Source organism: Dreissena polymorpha, chromosome 13, assembly GCF_020536995.1.
Source record: "Dreissena polymorpha isolate Duluth1 chromosome 13, UMN_Dpol_1.0, whole genome shotgun sequence".
Lineage (NCBI taxonomy): Eukaryota > Metazoa > Mollusca > Bivalvia > Myida > Dreissenidae > Dreissena > Dreissena polymorpha.
Genome location: NC_068367.1, coordinates 65,129,560 through 65,156,088, shown reverse-complemented (window position 1 = coordinate 65,156,088; position 26,529 = coordinate 65,129,560). Strand labels below are relative to the sequence as shown.

General features: G+C 35.0%; 3 protein-coding genes across 6 annotated transcripts in view; 1 reads left to right on the top strand and 2 right to left on the bottom strand.

Moving 5' to 3' along the window:
* The window catches only part of LOC127855270 (uncharacterized), a 224,944-nt gene that overhangs the window by 178,621 nt on the left and 19,794 nt on the right, over positions 1-26,529 (bottom strand). The window lies entirely within an intron of this gene.
* LOC127855272 (F-box/LRR-repeat protein 12-like) lies at positions 1,843-14,008 on the bottom strand. Of its 3 annotated transcripts, none has more exons than XR_008037437.1 (4): positions 13,821-14,008; positions 6,729-6,892; positions 2,376-5,096; positions 1,843-2,223 (listed from the first exon to the last, which is right to left on the bottom strand). XR_008037437.1 is itself a non-coding variant. In XM_052390722.1 (3 exons), the coding sequence occupies exons 1-3, from the start codon at positions 13,904-13,906 to the stop codon at positions 4,366-4,368; spliced, it is 981 nt and encodes a 326-aa protein (XP_052246682.1). In that variant the 5' UTR covers positions 13,907-14,008; the 3' UTR covers positions 1,843-4,365. The 3 variants fall into 3 exon arrangements, 1 of the variants encoding a protein (XP_052246682.1); XR_008037436.1 differs by having other exon boundaries at positions 1,843-2,248; positions 2,395-5,096; XM_052390722.1 differs by having other exon boundaries at positions 1,843-5,096.
* Positions 14,031-16,899, top strand: LOC127855279 (cilia- and flagella-associated protein 95-like). Of its 2 annotated transcripts, none has more exons than XM_052390738.1 (6): positions 14,031-14,049; positions 14,241-14,360; positions 14,832-14,937; positions 15,682-15,806; positions 16,029-16,161; positions 16,558-16,899. In XM_052390738.1, exons 2-6 carry the CDS (start codon positions 14,251-14,253, stop codon positions 16,741-16,743), a joined length of 660 nt encoding a protein of 219 aa, XP_052246698.1. In that variant the 5' UTR covers positions 14,031-14,049; positions 14,241-14,250; the 3' UTR covers positions 16,744-16,899. The 2 variants fall into 2 exon arrangements, with proteins under 2 accessions (XP_052246698.1, XP_052246699.1); XM_052390739.1 differs by lacking the exon at positions 14,031-14,049 and adding an exon at positions 14,053-14,071.

The following is a 26,529-nucleotide window of genomic DNA, read 5'->3' as shown; positions in this document are numbered from 1 at the left end:
TATATAAGCAAATTTTCAATTTTTAACCCATCGGGGCAGGGTCAAATTTGACCCCAGGGGCATAATTTGAACAAACTTGGTAGAGGACTATAAGATGTCACTACATAGCAAATTTGGTAGCCCTTGGCCCAATGGTTATAGACAAGAAGATTTTTAAAGTTTGCGCAAAATAGGCCTTATATAAGCAAATTTTCAATTTTTTACCCCCCCGGGGCAGTGTCAAATTTGACCCCAGGGCTATTATTTGAACAAACTTGGTAGAGGACTGTAAGATGTCACTACATACTAAATTTCGTAGCCCTACGCCCAATGGTTATGGACAAAAAGATTTTTAAAGTTGGCACAAAATAGGCCTTATATAAGCAAATTTTCAATTGTTTAACCCCCCGGTGCAGGGTCAAATTTAACCCCAGGGGCATAATTTGAACAAACTTGGTAGAGGACTATAAGAAGTCACTACATAGCAAATTTGGTAGCCCTAGGCCCAATGGTTATGGACAAGAATATTTTTAAAGTTTGCACAAAATAGGCCTTATATAAGCAAATTTTTTATTTTTTGACCCCTGGAGCAGGGTCAAATTTGACCCCAGGGGCATAGTTTGAACAATTTTGAAAGAGGTTCACCACATGAACATTCCTGAGAAATTTCATCAGAATTGGACCTGTAGTTTAGGAGGAGATGTTTAAAGAAAAGGTTAACGCACGGACGCACACATGACGGACACAGGACCATGACATAAGCCCCGCTGGCCTTTGGCCAGTGGAGCTTATAATCCCATCGTCAGTCCTTCACTACCATCTTGCTTCCGTGTGCTATTCTGTGGATAACTCAAGCAGTAATGAAGGGGTTCAAATGTTACTTAGTATAAAGATGGAGGACATGAAGGGGAAGTAAAGAGTACAAGAACCATAACTCTTGTCGGGATTTACAGAGTTATTGCCAGTTAGTAAATTTTGGTTTGAGGAGCATAACTTCTTCGTTATTGAAGGCATTTAAATGAACCTTGAAAGGAAGTGCAGCGCATAAAAAAACTCTTTTCCGGAGTTATTTCATTTGGCCTATTTATGGTATAGCCCATTTTCTGTGTGGTGCTCAAGTTACGAAGTATTGCATGAACTCTTAATGAGCTTCATATCATAGATAGCGTTAATGAAAAGTGCAGAGTGCCAGATCCATAACTCTTCAGGATGTATATAGTTATTTCCCTGAAATGAATTTTCTATCAAAGCATAAACCCCTTAGTTTTGATATGAAGGTATTTGCAGAAGGCATTCAGAGGAAGTGCGGAGAACAACCAACATTTTTTTCAGTTATTGCCCTTTGCTTTTATGTGGAATCTGTTTCTTGTTTTGTGCATAACTTCGAAAATAATGAAGGGACTGAAGTGACACTTCATAGAATTATAGAACAGATTAAGAGGAAGAGTAGAGTACTCAATAAAACAATAAAACTTGTGTGTGTTTTACATTTTTGAAGGTCAAATTTCTTCAACTGCCCAAAATGTTGTTTCCTTTTAGAGAAAAGTGTTAACACTTTATGTACTTTCCCTGTTTACATTAGTCGGTGATCATGCAGTGTTACTTATATACTACTCAAAATTTGCTAAGGATCAATTTTTATTTTCACATTATCTTCAATTTAATTTAATTTAAATTGTTATTTTGCAGGTTTTGTTATTAGAATATGTGTTTTTGATTTTTTTTTATGTTTTTATTTATCATTGGATGCGTGACGCTGGCTGAATCTAGCTAGGGGTGAACTTCAAATTACACATACAATAAAAAGGGATCCTAAGCAAATTGTGAGTAGTATATATGGTAAGATGAGGAAAGAGAACGATATTTAATGTAAAATGTCCATTTAATTACCGTAAGACTCTTACACAGCTTGAATTTATATTTTTCGCTGACATCAAGGCATGCTTTTTCACTTAACAGTGTATAAAATCAAGTACAGGTAATAAAAATACATGTATATATAAACTGCGTAACAAGAAATTCATTATTGAACAAGATGTGTTTGTGAAACACAATGCCCCCCTATATGACGTTTGACCTTGAAGGATGACCTTGACCTTGTGAAGGATGACCTTGACCTTTCACCACTCAAAATGTGCAGCTCCATGAGATACACATGCATGCCAAATATCAAGTTGCTATCTTCAATATTGCAAAAGTATTCATAAAATAAGCGATTTGGGCCACATATATTTGACCTCTGACCTTAAAGGATGACCATGACCTTGACCTTTCACCACTCAAAATGTGCAGCTCCATGAGATACACATGCATGCCAAATATCAAGTTGCTATCTTCAATAATGCAAAAGTATTCATAAAATGAGCAATTTTGGCCACATATATTTGACCTCTGACCTTGAAGGATAACCTTGACCTTTCACCACTCAAAATGTGCAGCTTCATGAGATACACATGCATGCCAAATATGAAGTTGCTATCTTCAATATAGCAAAAGTTATTGCAAAATGTTAAAGTTGGCGCAAACAGACCAACAGACAGACCAACAGACAGGGCAAAAACAATATGTCCCCTACTACTATAGTGGGGCACATAAAAATACAGTATAAATAGAAACACATTAACTTAACTGTAATTTGATCAGAGCAATCATAAATAAATAATGCACATATTTTTTGTAAACAAGTTATTTGTAAATTTAATTATACTTTGCTGGAACAGCTAGCGTGTCTCATCTAAGTGAAATAAATATCTAAAACATGTACAAGTTAAATAGCATGCTGATATTTAATTGGAAACTATCTCAATGCAATAACATCAATATGATGAATTTGATTGAGTACTTTATTTATTATAAAACTTGAACGCAAAAGGCCGACAGACTTAATTTTTTATTAATGAAATAAATTTATAAGGAATAATTTAAACATACCAGTAAATTATTGTTTTTACAGTTTTGAAATGTCTATAAATGTATAGATCTAGTTGTCATTTGAACAAGTGATCAAATAATTAAATGTGAACATGTATAAAGGCATACATACTAGCATATCCATGACATGACAATTACCGTAAAAAGTTGTGTATAAGGCGCACATTTTTACCCCAAAATTTCATTTAAAAAACTTGATGCGCGTTATGCACAACTACAGCCATGCAGGGCCCTCAATCTATTTTAGGGGAAGCGGGTCGCTACCCATAGCAGGGGGAATTTTCGCGGCGTTTTCCCTTTTTAGGGTATTTTTTACTTACTATCTAATAATTACATTTGTACATGTTTGCAGTATATTCATTGCTTATTTCATAATTTAGTATGTTTGACAAGATTAAAATAGAATTGAGATATAATAATCATGAGACATCTATCTATAAAAAAAACTTTTTTTTTTTTTTTTTAGGGGGTATTTTTCCCCCAAAAAGGGGAAAAAGTATACTTTTCAGGGGGGGGGGGGGGGAATGCGGCCGAATTTCGGCCGTGGATTTGACAGATTGAGGGCCCTGCCATGCCAAGACAATTTTTCCCTGTCAGTTACCCAGTTGCGGTAATTCGTATCATTCTGTTTCCCGCTGTTTAAACTGTAACTATGTAAATAAACGCGCGGTTGTGAATAAGTCATGCATGAATAACCACGTGACAATACCAATCGATTATGTCAGTTTCTTAGTTATAACTAATCCATCTGTTATGTGTACTCCTCCACAATAAAATCGTGGACAGTTACTTCGGAGACATATGATGAAAACCTTGATGATATCCTTGTGGAAAGTGTGCATTTCATGCATAATTTATTTAAATCCAAACATTTATTTTTACGCATAATATGATTTAAAAAAAACACAAACTAGTTGTATCGTTATCGCCTTTAAAATAATTAATAATTAAAGTAATAAAAGAACACGGAAGATCGGCAATGTAAACATAACGATTTTCAGTTACAATTGTAGCCTGTTGTACGGAATTTTTCCCCCGAGTTTTTTGCTTCAAAAACTTTTTTTCCGATTTTTTAGCTTAAAAAAGTAGATGCGCGTTATACATAAATGCGCGTTATACACAGCGTTTTACGGTATGCATTAAAGTAAATTCATAACATTATTTGTAAACCACTTAATAAAAATATACTTATGCACTAATTTTATATAAAACAAGACTATTGTCAAGCAATATGGTCCCCTACCTGTGAAACTCCACCATTGTCAGAATTGTTGATTTTTATTTTTTTGTTTCATATGCAACCAGAATTTTTGACGTAGAAACGAAATGAAATGACGTGCATAATCACCTTATTGCCATCTATTGAAAAAATATGAAGAACTTTTAAAGTTATCGCAGGATCCAGAAAAGTGTGACAGACTGACTGACCGACTCACGGACACACAGAGCGCAAAGCTAAGTCCCCTCCGGTTTCACCGGTAGGGGACAATTATATTCCGACACAAATGTGTTGCAACATCTCCCTGGGAATCTGTTTTCAATACAATCCAGAGCATCTTTGTTTATTAACTTTGGATCGAGACGATACACTAACTTCTGGAGACCTTTGGATTTTGCCGACAAGGCAATTATTTCGCCAGTTAGATTTTTGTTCTTAGAGATGTCCAAAACCCGCAGCTCTTTAAGGGAAACAAACATATTGTCAACAGCAGCATCAGAAAGTTCACATTCGGTGACTGTCAACCTGTTGAGTTGCTTCAAATTGCGACAAATGTGATGAACAGCCAGATCGTCAACGTTCATATTGCACAGTGTTAAGTTCTTCAGCTGTGTCATGCTTTCTGTGAGACCCTGTATGCCTTCAGTTTTTACCCTGTAAAGGTGACCAAGATGCAGCAATTCTACGCTTGAAAGCTTAAAGAACTCTTTCAATTCACCGTTGTCAATGCGGCTACAATGGTCGACATACAGGGATCGGAGGTTTGGTAACTCCGCCCCTTTCATCCAACCTATTGGCCATTGACAGTGAGACAGTCTCAGGCAAACCAATGAGCTTGGCAGCTTGCTGCTTGAAATGCTGCCCAAGTAGAATTTCTCCAAGACGATCTCCTCAATATTTGGACAGCTGGTGTGTATATCCTCCAACAAGGCGTCTGAGAGCACTGCTTTCTTTTGTTTCACTGCATCTAAAGAAAAAGAAATAACTGAAGATTCAAATGTAATATTTAATTGATAAATCTTAGCAATCGTTGATGATTATGAATCTAGAAAGCTGTCTTGGAAAAAAATACATGTATAATCCAAGCTTATCAGTTGAAGCACATGAAAAAATCATTATTAATACATGTACTGGTAACACTTCAACAGTACTTGTAAATGCTTTTATAATGATATATATAGCTGAACTATGCACTGCAGTTTAGTGCAAAACATTTCTGCAAGAAAATATCTATAAGAGCTGTGCCCAGAAAGCGCTCTTGACTATTCTCCCGCTTTATGGTATAATATTAATTGTCTGTGCCAACTGATATTATGACCTCAAAAAATACTAAAATGTGATTTCTGTAGTTGTTAAAAAGTACATGTTAAGTAAAAGCTGAAAATGTGTAAATAAACCCTTTCCAACTCAGAAGCAAAGTGATAATCGCTGTGTGCAAACAGCATAAAACCAGAACAGCCTGCGAGTAACTCGCAGTCTGTTCAGGTTTTATGCTGTTTGCTGCTCATTGGTATCTAAGGACTGGAAATAAAGCATTTACAACTTTAATCCAGTAAAAAGGTCTTTAATTAAATGTAACTTTCTAAGGGACTGCAAAGGCATCAAAATACGTATCTACAATGTAAGTGGTAAAGGGTTAAAACAAGAATTATGATACATGTAATGCAAAGATTTTTTTTACCTATTGATCATATTCAATTTAATTAACTTTGCAAGTAAAGTATGCATAGAAGCTACCTACACACAAAATTACAGCACAATACCTCCAGCAATATGATAGTTAATTTAGTTATCTTGCACAAAAATCTGTATATTTTGTGTAACTGTGTGTGAGCATGACCCCAGTGGCCCTAAATGCAACCAGAAACTAGTTTCCCAAACACTTTTACCTGTCTGTTTTGTATAAATGCAAATTTCTAAGAATAGTAAGGCCCTTACTTTTGAGGAATTACAAACTAGAGTTACCAATTATTATAAAGAGTTATATTAAAATATTATTTACCAAATCAGATGAAATCATTGAACTTTTTGAGCCATTGAAAACAAATCCAGAAATTGCGTTTTCCCCAAAATCGCCAGGAAAAGGCTTGACAGTATTTTAGTTTGAACAGTACGTAGTAAATGTTTCGACCTCTGTTTCTGGGAAAACTGGGCTAAATTCATGAGCGTTCAGTGTTGTCCCAGATATGCCTATGCAGCCTGCAGGCTTATCAAGGATGACACTTTCAGACTACACTGGATTGTTTAGAAAAAGATTACATTAACCCTTTCAGTGCGGGAACCGAATTTTGAAGGCCTGTGCAAACAGTTTGGATCCAGATGAGACGCCACAGAACGTGGCGTCTCATCAGGATCCAAACTGTTTGCTTTTCTGATAGTATTCTTTGAAAAAAATGAAGAAAATGCTAATTTTAGGAATTTAGCAGACGACATTTTAGCAGACGACAAATTTCCCAGCATGCAAAGGGTTAAAGCGAAAGGTGTTGTCCTGATGAGCCTGTGCAGACTGCAGAAACAAATCTGGAACAACACTTAATGTGCTTGCATTAAGCCCAGTTTTCTCAGTATGCTCTATTGATTTCTCTGTTGTTTCACTCACCGCCAGGCGAATAGTAACCTCTCATGCACAACTTTTGAAGACAATCTGACAGACGGCTCCGATAGAACTTCCAGGCCTTTTTCAAATTTATACGGGCGTCTGTCATGTCAATTCTCCGCCACAGGGACTTGTCTTTTGCAATTTTATTCCAGCGCTTGCATACTCTGAAGCCAAAAAAGTATATGTTACAGAAATTATATTTAAATACTTTGGATAAAACATGTACATGTATGTGAGCTTAAAATGAACTTCAAAAGTACCTCTCAAGAACTTAGCAAACTCCAAAATTGGGAGCTAACATGCAAATCACTTTTATTCACTCATCTATTTTTTCTGAAGTCAGATATATGAGCCAACATGTATGTTTGAATTAAGTATTCCCATTCAGTGCTATTTAAATGAAAAAGACAGGGAATCAAACCAGGGTCTCAAACATGAAGATTACGTGCCACTAGAGCTAGCACGGCATTGTTGAACATGTTCCTGTGTCCTAACTGTCACACACTGGTAAATAGGTCTTTCATTTGACTCTCATTTTAAAACTTGCATTTTTAGAAAAAAAAATGTTGACAATATAATTTTACACAATTAGGCCAGTTTCGGTAAATCTTGTTTGAAAATTTTCATAATAAAAGGCTTTTTTAAACCTTGTACCTACACATACCCCTTTTCCCTTGGTATTACATATAGGATGGGTGGCGTCAGAGTAAATGTTAATAAAACATTCTTCATAATTGGGTGTTTGGTAAATTTTTAATTTTACAAGTATCTTCTAATGTTTTTCAAAATAGTGGAACCATTTTTGACCTAGTTTAACATATTATTGGGGCAAATCTTCTGTCCCAGTTTCATTAAGATCAGATAATAAATGTGGCCCCTAGAGTGTTACTAAGAAACAAGAGCACCGCATAACGGGTGCCAATGCTCGGCTGCGGGTGCAGTTTTGAATAAATGAAAGCTTGTCAGATTATTTTTTTCGAGGTCACAGTGACCTTGACCTTTGACCTAGTGACCCAAAAATGGTTGCAGTGTGTAGAACTTATTAAGGTGCATCTAAATATGAAGTTTCAAAGTTGTAGGTAGAAGCACTTTGATTTTGAGCCAATGTTGAGGTTTGAGCACGGCGGATGCCGGACAACAAGCTGGCTATGACAATACCTCGGTTTTCTCCAAAAAACAGCCAATCTAACAAGGGCTGTTTGTAAAACATGCATGCCCCCCGTATGGGCTGTCAGTTGTAGTGGCAGCCATTGTGTGAATACGTTTTTTGGCACTGTGACCTTGACCTTTGACCTAGTGACCTGAAAATCAATAGGGGTCATCTGCAAGTCATGATCAATGTACCTATGAAGTTTCATGATCCTAGGCATAAGCAATCTTTAGTTATCACCCGGAAAGCATTTTATTATTTCAAGTCACTGTGACCTTGACCTTTGACCTAGTGACCTGAAAATCAATAGGGGTCATCTGCGAGTCATGATCATTGTACCTATGAATTTTCATGATCCTAGGCATAAGCGTTCTTGAGTTATCATTCAAAAACCATTTTACTATTTCAGGACAGTGACCTTGACCTTTGACTTAGTGACCTGAAAATCAATAGGTGTCATCTTCAAGTCATGATCAATGTACCTATGAAGTTTCATGATCCTAGGCATAAGCGTTCTTGAGTTATCATCTGGAAACCATTTTACTATTTCGGGTCACCATGACCTTGATCTTTGACCTAGTGACCTGAAAATCAATAGGGGTCATCTACGAGTCATGATCAATGTACCTATGAAGTTTCATGATCCTAGGCATAAGCGTTCTTGAGTTATCATCCGGAAACCATTTTACTGCTTTGGGTCACCGTGACCTTGACCTTTGACCTAGTGACCTGAAAATCACTAGGGGTCATCTGCGAGTCATGATCATTGTACCTATGAATTTTCATGATCCTAGGCATAAGCGTTCTTGAGTTATCATTCAAAAACCATTTTACTATTTCAGGACAGTGACCTTGACCTTTGACTTAGTGACCTGAAAATCAATAGGGGTCATCTTCAAGTCATGATCAATGTACCTATGAAGTTTCATGGTCCTAGGCCTAAGCGGTCTTGAGTTATCATCCGGAAACCATTTTACTATTTCGGGTCATCGTGATCTTGACCTTTGACCTAGTGACCTGAAAATCAATAGGGGTCATCTACGAGTTATGATCAATGTACCTATGAAGTTTCATGATCCTAGGCATAAGAGTTCTTGAGTTATCATCCGGAAACCATTTTACTGCTTTGGGTCACCGTGACCTTGACCTTTGACCTAGTGACCTGAAAATCATTAGGGGTCATCTGCGAGTCATGATCAATGTATCTATGAAGTTTCATGATTCCTAGGCATAAGTGTTCTTGAGTTATCATCCGGAAACCATTTTACTATTTCGGGTCATCATGACCTTGACCTTTGACAAAGTGACCTGAAAATCAATAGGGGTCATCTGCGAGTCATGATCAATGTACCTATGAAGTTTCATGATCCTTGGCATAAGCGCTCTTGAGTTATCATCCGGAAACCATCTGGTGGACGGACGGACCGACATGAGCAAAACAATATACCCCCTCTTCTTTGAAAGGGGGGGGGGGCATAATGAGAAAACTGCCCCCCTCCCAGCAGCCATGTTATTCAACTGACCGGAACCATTTTTTAACTCAACTCTCGTATATAAAAAACAAATGTTCTGAGCAAATTTCATGAAAATTGGGCCAAAAATGTGACTTCTACTGAGTTCACATGTTTTCACTATATACATATAAAGAAAAATGCCCCTCCCACTGGCGGCCATGTTTTTTCACCGATCCCACCCATTTTCAAAACTGACCGAGATATCAATAAAACCAATCTTTTGACCAACTTTCATGATGATTAGGCAAAAATTGTGACTTCTAGAGTGTTTACAAGGTTTCTCTATAGCCAAATAGGGAAAACTGCCACTATATACATATAGAGAAAAATGCCCCGCCCACTGGTGGCCATGTTTTTCATCGATCTCACCCATTTTCGAACACGTCCGAGACATCAATTGAACCAATTATTTGACCATCTGTCATGATGATTGGGTAAAAATTGTGACTTCTAGAGTGTTTACAAGGTTTCTCTATAGCCAAATAGGGAAAACTGCCACTATATACATATAGAGAAAAATGCCCCGCCCACTGGCGGCCATGTTTTTTCACTGATCTGGACCATTATCGAACTCGTCTGAGATATCAATAAAACCAATGGTTTGACCAACTATCATGATGATTGGGCAAAAATTGTTACTTCTAGAGTGTTTACAAGGTTTCTCTACAGCCAAATAAGGAAAACTGCCCCCCGCCCCTGGCAGCCATGTTATTCAATGGACCGGAACCATTTTCGAACTCAACTCTCATATCACAGAAACAAATGTTCTGACCAAATTTCATGAAAATTGGGCCTAAAATGTGACTTCTAGAGTGTTCACATGTTTTCACTATATATATATAGAGAGAAAAATGCCCCGCCCACTGGCAGCCATGTTATTTCACCGATCTGGACCATTTGCGAACTCGTCCGAGATATCAATAAAACCAATGTTTTGACCAATTTTCATGATGATTGGGCAAAAATTGTGACTTCTAGAGTGTTTACAAGGTTTCTCTATAGCCAAATAAGGAAAACTGCCACACCCCGGCAGCCATGTTTTTTAACTGACCGGAACCATTTTCGAACTCAACTCTCATATCAAGGAAACAAATGTTCTGACCAAATTTCATGAAAATTGGGCCAAAAATGTGACTTCTAGAGTGTTCACATGTTTTCACTACATACATAGAGAGAAAAATGCCCCGCCCACTGGTGACCATGTTTTTTCACCAATCTGGACCAATTTCGAACTCGTCCGAGATATCAATGAAACCAATGTTTTGACCAAGTTTCATGATGATTGGGCAAAAATTGTGACTTCTAGAGTGTTCACAAGGTTTCTCTATAGCCATATAAGAAATAATGCCCCACCCCCTGGTGGCCATGTTTTTCAGCGATTCAGAACCATTTTTGAACTCAACCAACATATCATTTAGACAAACATTTTGACAAAGTTACATGAAGATTGGGCATCAAATGTGACTTCTACAGTGTTCACAAGGTTTTTCTTTTTTTTTGACCTAGTGACTTAGTTTTGACCCAGCATGACCCAGTTTCGAACTCAGTCGAGGTATCAATGGGACAAATGTTCTGACCAAATTTCATGAAGATCAGACAATAAATGTGGCCTCTAGAGTGTTCACAAGGCAAAATGTTGACGACGCACGACGGACAAAAGGCGATCACGAAAGCTCACCATGAGCACGTTGTGTTCAGGTGAGCTAAAAAGGGCCATAATTCCTTCAAAATGCCAACCAGAGTTATGCAACTTGTCCGGTACAGTCCCTTTATGATAGTTAGCGAGTGTTCCAAGTCTGAAAGCAATAGCTATGATACTTTAGGAGTAAAATGGACCAAAACACAAAACTTAACAAAATTTTCAATTCTCTAAGTATAAAAGGGGCCATAATTCTGTCAAAATGCCAGTTAGAGTTACATGACTTTGCCTGCACAGTCCCCTCATGATATTTAGTAAGTGTTGCAAGTATGAAAGCAATAGCATTGATACTTTAGCAATTAAATGGACCTAAAACAAAACTTAACCAAATTTTAAATTTTTTAAGTATAAACTTTATAATAAAGAGAGGCATAACTCTAAAAACAATGCTGACAGAGTTATGCATCTTGACATACACAATTGTTTTGTTGCCATAAAGAAGTATTCCAAGTTTGAGTTAATTATCTTTGATAGTGTTAAAGTTATTTTACTTTATAAAAAACTTAAACCAACGCCGACGCCGGGGCGAGAAGTATAGCTATAATTTTTCTTCGAAAAGTCGAGCTAAAATGATGATACTGAATGCATTTGCTGTAAATGCTGTTTACCGTTGTGGCACATATGAACTAAATATGCCCGTTATCAAAAGCTATCGAAAAAGGAGACTTTCAGAAACAGGTATGGTTGATTCTGGTTTTTGCACCAACTCTTATTGTTACATGTGCAGGGATTTCAATAGATTTTAAAAACCAGGAGTCAATGACCCCTGGACTGAAATTTTGAGGAGTCAAATTGAAAAATGCTGGGGTCAATTTTGAAGCGTGTTAATTGTGTTTTTTTCTGTATTATTCAATTTTTTAGATAAAAATATGCTCTAAGAGTAACACAATATCTTAAAAAGTTATACTGCTTTATTAAATAACAATACCAAGATACATAGCACAACATATTTTAATGAATTGGTACATTAAAATCTACTTCCTTATAACACTTTTAAGTCTTTCCACACATTTAAGATTTGTGCCGGTGGCACCTTTTCATCACATATTTATCGTCATTATATTATCATCATTGCTATGATAGCTTTTCTAACAAAACACAATCTAAATGCATGGAACATCTAGTATACCTATTACTGTTTATCCGAATACTATGCATATCCGAAATATGGACAATTAAGAATACCTTACCTGTAGTAGTTTCACTTTAATTATCCAAATTTTTCTTTTTCTTATCTGGTTTAACAAACCTTATCAAATGTTTTTAAATCCAGTTAATGCTTTCTCCATTATAGAATCACCATTACTTGCAATTTGAATCGCCAGCTTTGAAATGAACGCGGGTTGAATGTTACGTCGGCCATTTACAGTGTCGAAGGTCGATGTAGCAAATAAATTCTACACGGATAATTTATATATTATCGAGGAAATGTGTTTTCTCAATATTTATTTGTAATATTATGACTTGTTAGTATAAAAATGAACTGTGATTCAAGTTTATATAAGATGGGTGTTACTCGTAATTATTGGTGGATTAACAAACTGACAAAACTCGCTGGACTTACTAGTGGATCTACGTAATTAGATCTAATAGACCTTTGATCAATTTTGTTTTTTCTTTAATTACTTTTGCCGACTTTCTTTAACTGTGCCGTCTGCAAAAGACCCTGCAATTATCGGATGGTCAATCAAATATCACGTAATCGCTGCTGCTAATTACCCAGTTAGTGCGCATGCACTATTTAGACGGTGACGTGTATTGGAAGAGATCAAATAAGTTAAACAACTCCCGGGGTATTCCCTCGATAAAAGACCGAGTTTCAAACACTGAAACATTAATTCAATTAGGAGCACAGCGGGATTTATTACCATGGAACTCGAGATGTTAACTGAATGGCGCACAGGTCAAATTTTCGATGCGTCAAAATGACGCACGGCAGAAAAAAGGGTTGCGTCAAAAACGAGTCATTTTTAATTTGCTTGCGTCAAAACGCAGGATTCTGCGTCTATTGAAATCCCTGCATGTGAATCATGACAAAATCGGAAAATTTCTTAACTTATTGTTGATAATATATGGCTCACTTCATCTGAAAGACTTTTAGTACCCCAGGTACTCTTAAGTATACTTAAATGTACCTCTGGTCCCCAGGTAAGAAAAATATACTAACATTCGCAGCCAATTTAGACTGTACCCCAGTTTTATTCTTGCCAAAAATCTGATGTCGTTAAGTGCTCTACAGAATACAAAAAAAATCTCTTTGAACAAAATCTGCCTCAACATGCTTTTATGAGTACTAAGGAGTTTCGATAATGTAGAGGCAATTTTACAAAAAAGGGAAATAAATATGAACATATTTAATTTGAAAAATTGGCCGAAACAATCAATTTAGCGTTAGAATTTCCAGGTACGTTTCACTGTATTTTGGGTACCCGGGGTACATTTAAGTATACTTAGGAGCAACAGGGGTACATATAAGTAGTTCCCTAGCCGACAATGACCAATCGAGCGTAAATATGTAATCATATTAAAAAGCTCAACACAGTCAAGATCCAGATGGATTTTTCATGTTTGGGCTTTAAATTATGTTTATCTTTAATTTGGACTTTCATACCGAAAACGAAAAATGTTTCCTTTCAGATTCAACAGGAATATAAAGCATGGACTGATGGGATGGAGAAGGGTATGAGTTTCGTCTTACAATATTATTTCCTTGACTCAACATGCCTTACCTGCTAATGATGCATATTTCTTTGACATTCAGGTGCGAAAACACCTCCAGTATCAAAAGATCTGGTAATTGCAGAAAGTGAATCATTTATGGTGATGTTATTGCATATATTTAGGTCTATCTAAACAAGGATCAGTGTTTAGTTATTGTATTATACTCGGTGGCAGTAAAGTTTTTAGTTGTGGGAAAAGCATTTGAGGCGGAGTTGTCGACCTTGTTGCTAAGAAAGCGTAATACTATAATTATAATTTGGTACTTCACAATATTTACCGCATTCTAGATTGAAATAACACATATTTGCCTATTACAGTTTTTACTATCGCAAATATTCATTGAATATTTAATTAACTTTGAATTTATTTTGAGAACTACTTTATGTTTACGCAGATTATAAAACATTCGGTTTATTTCCGGTGTCAAGGTAATCAATCATGGCGGCAACGGGTGTCACTGGAGCTGCTGATTATTATGAAAGAAAGGGATCTCTTTTCTTGAGATCTGATCACATGAACTATGGAAGAGCAACATTAAATTCAAATTGGTTAGTATTATCATGGATTTAAATAACGACCATTACATTATCTAAATGTTTATAGTGTGGAAATATGCAATGTTTACAATTCAAGTTTCTTCAATTTCTTGTTTCCAAGCTATTTTTAGCATTTTCCAGAATAATGACCATACTTTGTAGTTAAAAATTATATGTCTATAAGCATGTTTATGTTTTAAAAATCCATTCCTTTTATTAGCTCCCATGGTGCTCGTAGAGTGCCATGACAGTTGAACTTGTGATGGTGGGTTCTAGCTTAAAGCACTTATCCTTCAATTTATTGCAATTGTGTCATAAGAATAAGAAATGACTTTATTCAAGAAAGTGCATTGAATGTATTAGTTAGAACCAGCCACCTGTTTATCTTGGAGAGCAGAGCTTTTCTAGAGATCTGGTGGTTTAGTGTGAGTGTAATTTTTCTCTCTATGACGATAACAATAACATATGATCTCTTTCCTACAGGCATCAGGCAAGAGAAGCTGAACCAAAAGATTATGATCTGAATCAGCACGATGAGAGAGATTTGGGAAAAGCCACGTACAAAAGAATTGGAAATGTTACAAATGGGGTAAGTATGGTATATGCTTGTTGAGTTGTGGGTAATATTCATAAAGTTGTTACATCACAAATATTATATAAATAAATGACTATGAATAATTATAAATATAATTATTAATTTTTGGTCTTAATATTTATTGATTTTTTTCAAATGTTTATCGTCTGTAATGGATTATAAATAATCAATTGCGTTGAAAATGTGAAAATAGGTTCTTGTTGACCTGTGCATTCTGATTGGCTATTCCAATTTTAAGATTTGCATACTATAAATAGCCTTAAAACTAATTTTGCAGAGGAGGTTAATTACTTAAAATAAATTTCAACAGACGATGTAGTATGGACAATACTCATAAATAAACTATTGTGTGTTACTTAGGAACACTATATGAACAATTTATAAAAGAGGAAATATTTGATAAGAGTTCTGATGAATTACAATATTGACCTGTTTTTGTTGCATTTTTTATTAGCAAAACGATGGTGACCTGTTCAAAACTTTTGTCCATAACAACTGCATCATTTGAGAACGTTATATCACGTGATTTGACGCGATTTCTATAACCACGACTCAAAGAAGAACCTACCATAATGATTTGTTTACTCGCAGCAATTCAAGATTTTTGAAATTCATAAGAAAAAGACGTTCTTTGAATTAAACATACTTGAATCTTTAAAGATTGTATCTTGATATTGCATTTTTTACTTAAATTCACAGGAGACAATGCATGCATTTGTTGTTATTTTTATTTTTCAGACATTACCAAAAACTACTTACCAAGAATTTGCTGATCAAACAAAATTAAAAAAGGATTTCACGGAACAAGAAGTTCGGAAGGCAATGGTTAACCTTGATACATTAGATCATGTAGATATGGAAAGGTGAGTTGTTTATATAAAAAGCTTCAAATTTATTTCATTTTCAATGGAATACACAGGGGAAATATAATTTCTGCTGAATATAACCATACTGTAAATGTATATATTTAAAATGCCTTATTATCAATAGTCTTCCTTGTTTATAACAAAACTCGGCTTTAATTTATTTTAATAAAGATATACATGTATTCTCTAACTATAATAACATATCTTCTGTTTTCACAGAGAAATCGGTGCTCCCAAGCATGGCTTTGGGTCTGTACTGCCACGACACAATCCTGACTATAACAAGCACTATCTTGACAGCACCCACAGATCAGACTTCAAACCCCCAAACCCAAACTATGTGCCAGTACCAGTAAGTGATTAATAGTTAGATGTATTATGCACAATTGCTCTTTCTAATAGTAGTACATTTAAACTATTTTATGGTGCATGAAAAATACCGCAAAAATAAAATTACTTGCAGATTTTGTTTGAGTATGTAATTAAAAATGGGAGACTAAAATGCTTATTAAAAAGGTAAATGTGCTATGTTTAAATGCACAAAGGTTTCCTTCCTCACTGTATGTTTACTGGTAAAGAATGTGAAAAACATGTCTGTCTGTCTTTTATTTCAATGGAAATGTATTGCATATATAAAATTTAGATACAATATTTGGTTTAACCCACAGAGTAATTTCAGTCGGAATATGAATAAACAGCACAAAACATTCACATATTTTATAAACCCTCTATAACCATCCTTTTTCAGGAATGTCCGCCAGACTTTGAGGATAAATCTGCTGCCTACAGGAAGTGTATATCACAATTTACGGACACTGCCGATTACCGACGCCCTGGTCGCAATACCTGGCAAGATGAGTCCGGGATCTATGCCAATTCTCATTACAAGCGGGAGGTATTTCAACCTACCCAGACCATCCCACCTCAGATCTAAAATACTGTTGATGAACTTATATATTTTATGTCTAAAAAATGTGTCATTTTCATACCAGAAGCATTAATAATTTTTTTAACTTATTTTTTTTACAGAAAAAAATATTTGTGAATTTATGTTGTGTGTGATTTTAATGAAATAAATCATTTTTTGTAACCTTTTTGTTTTGATTCTTATCATTAAGCTTTTGTTAAATATCAGTAATGTTGCTTCTTGTTGAAAATGCTTTTCATTGTGTTTAAATGAAATCTTTCTGGAAATTACATATTCTTTAAGATATCTGATATAATAATAATACATAGAGGATATTTGTTGGATTCGGTGGATTATCGCTTTTAATTCACGAGTGATCATAGAAAATAATAGTTTCATTAGTGGCGCAGCCACGAGTGAATATATATATTTTCTATGATCACGAGTGAATTAAAATTGATATTCCACCGAATCCAACAAATTTTCTTTTTATTTATGCTTTTTTTTTTTTATTATCAATAATTTTCACTGTTAATTTTCACTGTTTGAAACAGTGAATTTATCAGTTTTAATTCAATGATATTTCTCTATAAACCACCGGAAAACATAAAATCAATGTAAATAAACAGCTATTATATAAAAAAAATCTGATTGACGTATTCTATTTTTTAAATTAAAATCTTATAAGGTTAACACAAAAACTAATTTGTTTCATATAAATATTAATATTTGTTGTATTGTAATGTGCATAGCTCTGTTCATGCAATTGTTATTGGCAGTTCATAGAAATAAATAACTATTATATGCAATGAAGACTGCAAAATTTCTTGATGTCATTAAATACAATATGTGTACAGTAATATTAATACATATGGCGTACATGGACTATATAAGGAATGTATATTTTACATTTTATAACGTTAAATTATGACATACTGGTAAGTTGGTAACTCTTATTAACATTATATTATAGAAATAAATAAATAACTTGATGAATACAAAAAATGATTTTCCAGCGAATGCAAGTTCCTTGCAATTCTCTTGTTTGGTAGAAATCATTTTGGGGTATAAGGTTGAGAATTTAAGATGGGTTTCAGAAAAGAGATCTGGACCATTGATGGTGTCTATTGTCAACAATATGAAAACATACTGGCATTTAAGATTATGATATAAATTTAAATTACTGGAATATAGAGAAGGAAAACTCAAGGCATTTCAGTAAATAAGTACACTGCATAAGAACATAAATAATTAATCAATATTTACTTATTCATATTAATATAAGGCAATATAAATAACGTGTAAACGAATGCTACATTACAATACTGGAAATACATAACCGATTGTTCTCTCATCACATTCTTATAAAACAAAGTATATGAGACGCGTTCTGAGAAAACGGGGCTTAATGCATGTGCGTTAAGTGTTATCCCAGATTAGCCAGATTGTGCAGTCCGCACAGGTTAATCAAGGACGACACTTTCCGCTGTTATGGTATTTTTCGTTTATAGGAAGTCTCTTTTATACGAAAATCCAGTTCAGGCGGAAAGTGTCGTCCCTGATTAGCCTGTGCGGACTGTACAGGCTAATCTGGAAGACACTACGAACATGCATTAAGCCCAGTTTTCTCAGAACGCGGCTCATATGTATACAATTCATTACCTTTTAATGTAAATTGGTTTCTACCAAACAAGCGCTGACACGAAAACGCACAGAACGTGACGTTTGGGTCACATGTGTTGTAACGCGCTTAAGAGATGATTCACGCATTTACTTACATATAATAACTAGTAAAAGTTTTACTAAAGATAACTAAATTGACTTGTATAAGGCTTTGCATGGCTGGCAAACATACTACTTAACTAGCTCAAGTTGTAAGAATGACATGCACTACAGTCCACAAGCATGACTAACAATTATATTATAAATTGCGTTACATACTACTACGCTGGCTACGAGTAATATGATGAGATGCACTACAGACAACTTAATTGACGTACAGTGCCAACAATGGCATGCATATATTGACTAAATATTTGGCTTATAGATATTAAACGATTATCGCTACAATCTACTATGTTCGCTAACAGTGCTAGAATGAGGTGGTTTACAGACTTTATATGCATTTGTGCTAGAATGATGTGGGGGCTGTGCTACTAGGGCAGTGGTTGATACATGCGCTTCTCACCTAGGCTACCAGGTTTCTAGCCCTATTCCGTTTCCTCTGAGTACTCCGGCCCCACCCCAAACACAAGAACACAACATCATTCAAAATCTATCAATAATAAATAGAGTCGGAAAATTGCAGTTTTAATTCAAAATTCATCCCACGTTTTGTGAGACTAGTAACTTAATATGGTAGGAGTGCTTCGACACACTCCACGTCCACACGATGTAGCCTCATGTGCGCAAGGACCTAATGAACTTCCCGATATACACACCCAATAAACATCGTAGTACACATTTACGATACGATACATTTTTTGAAGATACATAATTGCTAAAGTCCATATCATATGATTATATATTTTCAGTACTTAATTAATTACATTGGCATCTCAAGCGCCGTATATATTTGACGAGCATGGCGAGCTAGTTCGTCTACTTATTAAGATTACATACTTATCTCGTAAGTTAAAATTGTCGTACGATCGTTTATGAAACGGCCCCAGGGGCGGCACCAGGATTTCTGGTTGGGGGGATATTGAAAGATTTGCCGTGGGTCCCCCTGGTGGGTGCAGGGCAAAGCCCTGCTAGGGGGTCCAGTGTGGCAGAGCCCCACCGGAAGCTCCACGATTTTAGTGATTTTGAAGGCATACATCTTAGTTGACATAAAATGCAGCGAAAAAAAATAATGAGTGTGCAAAAAGAGGAATACATCAGAATCGCAAAGTTCTACTTGAAAAACCGGGCGACAGAGAGTCTAAACATTTAGCTATTGTCTGTGATAAGTGGGCAATGTTGTGTACAAAAAAGAAGAAAAATGAGTTTAAAAGGTGATTTAGATCTAGTTAAGTGTGAAACATGAAATGGATTGACTTTACTTTGGCGATTTTAGAGGGGGCTTATGCCGCGTTCCCCCGCTCCCTTGACCCGCCTATGCACGCAGAACGATATGTGATTTACGACAACTAAGTTTTGTTTATTATCAGTGCTTAAGCGGAACATACTTCTTAATTGGCTTACGTTTCTAGAGTGAGATGCACTATTGCCTTCTAAATTGACGTGTATTGTTATGGATGCCTACACAACAGATACGTAAATTGGCTTACAGTGTTATAAAAACAGACTACAGTGCTAGAATAGCATGCACTACTGAATACTTAATTGGCTAAAAGTTCTAGAATGATATGCACTTAATTCTTTTAAACGGGCTTAAAGTGCTAGAAAGAAGTGCCATACAGACTTCTAAACTGGCTCACTTTTCTACAATGACATGCACTAAAGACTTCAAAATTGACGTATACAGTGATAAAATGGCATGCACTTTTTATTTCAAACGTTTGGCCTTTGGTGTGAACCCATTTTGTACACACCCGCACAACAAAGTAAGGGTGGGGATGGATGTATGATGGTTTTAGGCTGTCCGAATAGCCGTCAGTAGGCGATAGGATTTCTTGTGCTTGAGAACTACATATCAGTGGAATAAATCTAAAACTTCTCAGGCAGATAATTCTCATTGCAGGGAAGTTCAGTGCACAACATACATAACTCTTGATTCTGTAGTTTTGGCATAGCTGTTCAACCCTGACCTCGACCTTTGACGATCTTTGTAAATGTCCGATTAAATATTGAGAACATTTCCCGCCAGTAGGCCCGAATTAATAAACGGATATTTCACATTTGTTAAAATCCACGTAAACTGAGATGAGTAGAAAACGTTCCGTCGCGAGTACCCGTTGTGCTAAGAACGACTGGGTCGCTGTGCATGTGATTAATACTAGTGTTGTATGTGTGTTGTTCCATTTAAAATCTTACTGTGATATACACAGATAATTTACTGTTCCATATTTAATATAAACATTAGAACATTTTAAACATTAAAACATTTAACAAATGTTAATCGCACTGCAATATTGTACTATGTGTACACTTACTTTAAACATAGAACGTTCCATTGCGCAGCAGTTCACAAACACGCCATCAGCATTTCTTTCTAGTAAATTGGCGATCGGGAGACAGAGTGTGCTATCGATATGAGTCGTGTTCTGAGAAAACTGAGCTTAATGCATGTGCGTAAAGTGTCGTTCCAGATTAGCCTGTACAGTCCACACAGGCTAATCGGGGACGACACTTTCCGCCTAAACTTGATTTTCGGTAAGGAATGACTTCCTTGAAACTAAAAATACCATAAAAGCGGAAAGTGTCGTCCCTGATTAGCCTGTGCGGATTGCACAGGCTTATCTGGGACGACACTTTACGCACATGCATTATGCCCAGTTTTCTCAGAACACGACTCATATATTCAAGTTTACACTAGACGCACAGTCAGGTTTTCAAGAAAAACACTGACTCGAAAAAATATCGTTATTGAAAAATGAAAAAAAAACACCGAAATATTAGTTTATGTCATGTTAAGAAAACAATAGAATAATTATACATGCACATACATGTGTCGTTCATATTCACCAGTCTAATTATATTCGAGGAATATTTCCGGGAACTATTTTTATTCAAACAGGGAGGGTCTACATACATCATATATGTAGATATTTGGGACATAACGTGAAATGGACTCGAAATCCTTGTAATATTAATTGTATAAAAATGGGTATACATGCAATTTATTAAATTACATAATTCATTTTACCTTTACTGTTTTGCCAAGATTTTAAATCAGTTTTAATGCGATTACTTGTGATATGTATGCAATCAAGCGCGGCGTTAATCACTTTCGTACCAAGCATGATCGAACATTAATTTTATTATAGAGAACAGGATACCAACCCATTTTACCAAGAATAACCTGTCACTTCGTATCTCATATTTTCGATTGTAACGATTTCTCCACTACGAACCGTATCAGGCGTATATCATGCGGCTATAGATGAGTGGTACGATAGCATTCTTTTTGTTCTATTTCAGTAATAGATTGAATACAGAAAATATTGAAATGTTTATTCTCTTCAAAAAATATTGAATATTGTTTGTGTATGATTCATTATAATTGTTCAAACAAATGGTCCGGAGGCAGAGGTCTGATTAATGACTACCTTCGAGGTTAACAATGTTGTCGTGGCGAATACATACATTTCAAAAAGGACTTGTTCACAATTTGGTTAATTGAGGATGATACAAATACAGTAATTTTAATAATAATATTAATAATAATAATAAAAGCTTTATTTACAGAAGGTTACACATAAAGACAATGACACATTATACATTTTATGCAAATGAATCAATACTTTTTACAATGTGGCCTTCTTAAACTAACATACACAAATAGGTCTATAATTAAAAATATTCAAACAATATTTTCTTACACCCATACATAACACACATAGCAAGACACACATGAAATATTATTGATTATAATAATAATAATAATAAAAGCTTTATTAACAGAAGGTTACACATAAAGACAATGACGCATTATACATATTATGCAGATGAATCAATACTTTTTTACAATGTGGCCTCCTTAAACTAACATACACAAATAGATCTATAACAAGTAAAACATTTAAACAATATTTTCTTACACCAATACATAACACACATTTTGCCTTTTAGACAGACACACATGAAATATCATTGATTAGAAAAAGCAAACACAAATACCCACAACATATGACATATTATTGATTAGAAAATAAATGTGCTTTATATTGCCTTTTAAAAGCAGAGATAGAGCATGCCATTCTTATTCCAATCGGTATACTGTTCAAAATATCCATGCTATGGTATGAAAAAGCTCGTTTCTTAACCTGTATTTGCTTTGGTATTAACAATATCGCTATGGGTGGCAGATCTTAAGTTATATTTTTGATTTTGAGAAAAAGTTATAATATTATTAAAATATTCTGGAGTCTGATTGTTGACACATTTATATATCAAGATTGCCGTGTGGTATTTACATCTATTAATAAACGAGAGCCAATTAAGCTGTAAAACAATTCTCTAGATGGTGTTCTATTTGGCTTTTGTAGAATGACTTTCGGTGCGCGTTTTTGTAAAATATTCACTTTTTAAATTGGTTTTATTAGCGTTGCCCCAGATCGTACAACAGTTCAGTATATTTATTTCTATATTTAGAATATTTCTTACAAAAATTCCTTTCAGCATCATGCGGCGTCTCATCTGGGTCTACGCTGTTTGCCAAGGCATTTTTTCTAGACGCTAGGCATAAATGGGCTAACTTTCTACTTACCTCTTCAGCTAATTAAATATCTAATCAAGGGCATAATGTATGACGATTCCATATACTTATCTAAACAAATTCAGAAGTATCCATTGAATGCTATAATTACTGAAGTATAACATCAAAGCGTGGAATAATTTGCCGCATACTGACCATCTGTTGGTTTTGGTCACCACCATTCATTACATTGGTTAAGTAAATTTGCCCAAAACGTTCATCTCCAACTTCAATGCAAAAGAGCGCAGCGGTATTTTTGAAACCGGGGTGATACATTCCGCGGAATGCTTTGCAAACTAAGTTGACCTGATGACCGATATAGTAATGCCGGATTTTGAAAAAAAAAACACCTTTTGTTCGACCGCCAAACAAAATATTTGATGAATACTAAGCTCGGAATTCACAACACTTTGGCCATATTTGAACGCATTATCATTGTCAGAAGGTCATTTTCGGGTTTATGTGAATAGACTTCAAAAGATTATGTACTGATGCGATGAAATGATACAGAACGCTACACTGAAAAATAACAAATGCACATCTCACACAAATTAATGCCCAGAGAGACGTATATAAAAAGCATTGATTAACACACGTATTTGATTTTACCGGGATAATTTTCTGGAATGAGATCAAATGCCAGTTTACACTAAGACTTTAAAGTAGTTAGTACAATTATGATTTGCTAAATTTTCTTTGTAGAAATGGTATTCTATACATTTTACACAATCAAATATAAAATTAATTTTAAAGCACGTGTATAATTCCGCTTGCTCTTGCATTCTGTTTTGCCATCAGTTTGTATACGCTATCCTCGTGTAAATCTATCATTTTACAGTGAACGATTCTCAGATCGGCAAATTGATTTATTGGCGTCGCCCTGGAGGGCGGCGACTAGTATGTAATGCATTTTTTTGCGCTTATGAGAGGAGAAGTTATTTTACGGATCAATGTATATATTTTTGTTTTAAGAATATCTTGCATAGTGGTGATTTTTTGTGTGTAAATTAGTGTAAATAAGTACTGCATTTGTGCCTATTACATTTATTACAACATTTATTGCCAATAATGCAAAGCTTATTGTTTTAATTAATAACTGATCCACAACTGATCCCAGGGGAAAGATCACAGGGACTGGGCAAATACGCGAAACTTTCTGGTTTTGTATAAAAACAAATGATGTTTTATTTTTAAAACAAAACATAATCAAAATATATTTATTTTGTGGTTTTTCTAATTTGCTTATTTATTGGAGAATCAATGTAGTACGATACTTGACGACCTATCGCGCAAGCAAGTTTATTGGAAGGCGTAGTGGTACGAAAACGTACAATGTATTAGTTTATTAATAGACATATAATAGCCATAAGTGAATGTAAGCCGGAATATCTCAGTTGGGAGAGCGTTAGACTGAAATTGTTTACGCAACAGTCATCTAAAGGCCCCGGTTCAATCCCGGGTTCCGACACGAACGGAACAGTTCGGCGGCTGACATTTTTTCAGTCAGGTTAATAAATATAATAAAGCTTTATTTTATGTAGACATTTCAAAATCCATTTTACTACAATTGGACATTTGTATTAAAATTAATGGATGCAACGTGGTGACAACGTTAATTAAAATTTCTTACATCACTTAAATATCTTTAAAAAAATACACGTGTTTTATATTAACAAATAAATGCAAAGAACACATCTATTATCCATGTATTTTTATGGTTGTCTATCATAGACCTATCCCTACCACATATACAGCACGAAGCGCGACACGTATTATTGATTGTAACAATAAGTTGCGATAAAGGAAGCAGCCGATTATCAAGAGGAGCTGTATGCCAGCAACCCGTTTCCATAGAGTCAAGCACTCCTCGGAGTTGTTTTTTTAAGAACCACATATAGAGCGCGAAGCGCGACACGTATTACTATCCAGGTGGTTTGGGCCCTTAAGCATTATCCGACCATTACGTGCATAGTTATCTTCCTTAGAATTTGAGACATTTTGAAATCCTTGTTCGAAGTCCAAAATTTTCATCCGATTGTTCCCAAACTTTCACAGGTTTTTTTCTTATCAATGAGGACCCAACCCAAACTCTATATGAGGAATATCGGACCTTAAGTCCAGAATTATGTTTCTTTGAATTTAAAAATAAAAGTGAAAAACTGCTTGGTTAGGTGATTATGTCAACATTTTTCATCAGATTCTTTCCATATTTACAGTGTCTTCATATCAATGAGCATTTTTACCTCATTTAAAATGAGACACATCGGGACAATAAGTTCAGAATTTTTTTTCTATTAAATTTTACAAAATAAACAATTTCCACTTGTTTAAAAGAGTTCACAACTTTCGTTCGAATCTTTCCAAACATGTTAAGTGTTTTTATATCAGTATTACTCGAACCCTATTGAAAATGATGAATATCGGAGCAATAAATCTATTATGATCTTTTACTGAATTTCAAAGTATTGTGAAATACAGCTTCTTTATACAATTTACAGTTTTCATTCAATTTTGTTTTCAAACTTTTACAGTGTTTTCATATTAATGAGTACTCAACCCCTATCGTAAATGAGCAACGTAAGAATAAGTTCAGAATCATCTCCCCTTGAAGTTGAAAAAATATGAAATTACGCTTACAAGATGAAGCAGATTTTTTTTAAACCTACACAGTTCTGTTCCATTAATGAAAACTGCAAACGGATACCAGTAAAAAAAGGAAACCAATGTAAATAAACTGAACTATGAAATATTTGGGAGTTACAACACAAAATCATAGATAATGGTTATTTGGGGGTTATAACACGACATCATACATAATGGTTATTTTGGGGTTATAACACAAAATCATAGATAATGTTTATACCAGTATCTTTTTCTATTTTGTTTAAAATAATCGGCCAATATATTAATATTTACAGTAGAAAAAAAAATCGTTCCATGTAACTTCATTGAGTGCCTTTTACACTGAAATTTCCGACGCCCTTTGATGCTTTGCATCAATACTTATCTTGTTTTATATCAGATGCATTTTATTATAATATATGACACTTTAAATGATATAGTCAATAGTTCGGATAAAACAACAGCCGTAAATACATCTTCTATATAATTTATTTAATAATACTCTACAACGGAATATACTTAAACTTAAAATACATTAACGGAGTAAATAATAATTAACGCAAATGAAATGAACTGTGGAATAACAGTATGTTTGCAGCCGATGTCATGCACAAATGAGTCGTGTTCTGAGAAAACTTGGCTTAATGCATGTGCGTAAAGTGTCATCCCAGTTCAGCCTGTGCAGTTCGCACAGGCTAATAAGGGTCGACACTTTCCGCCTCGTTGACATTTTTCGTTTAAATAAAGTCTCCTTTTAGAAAAAATCCAATTTATGCGGAAAGTGTCGACCCTGATTAGCCTGTGCGGACTGCACAGGCTAATCTGGGATG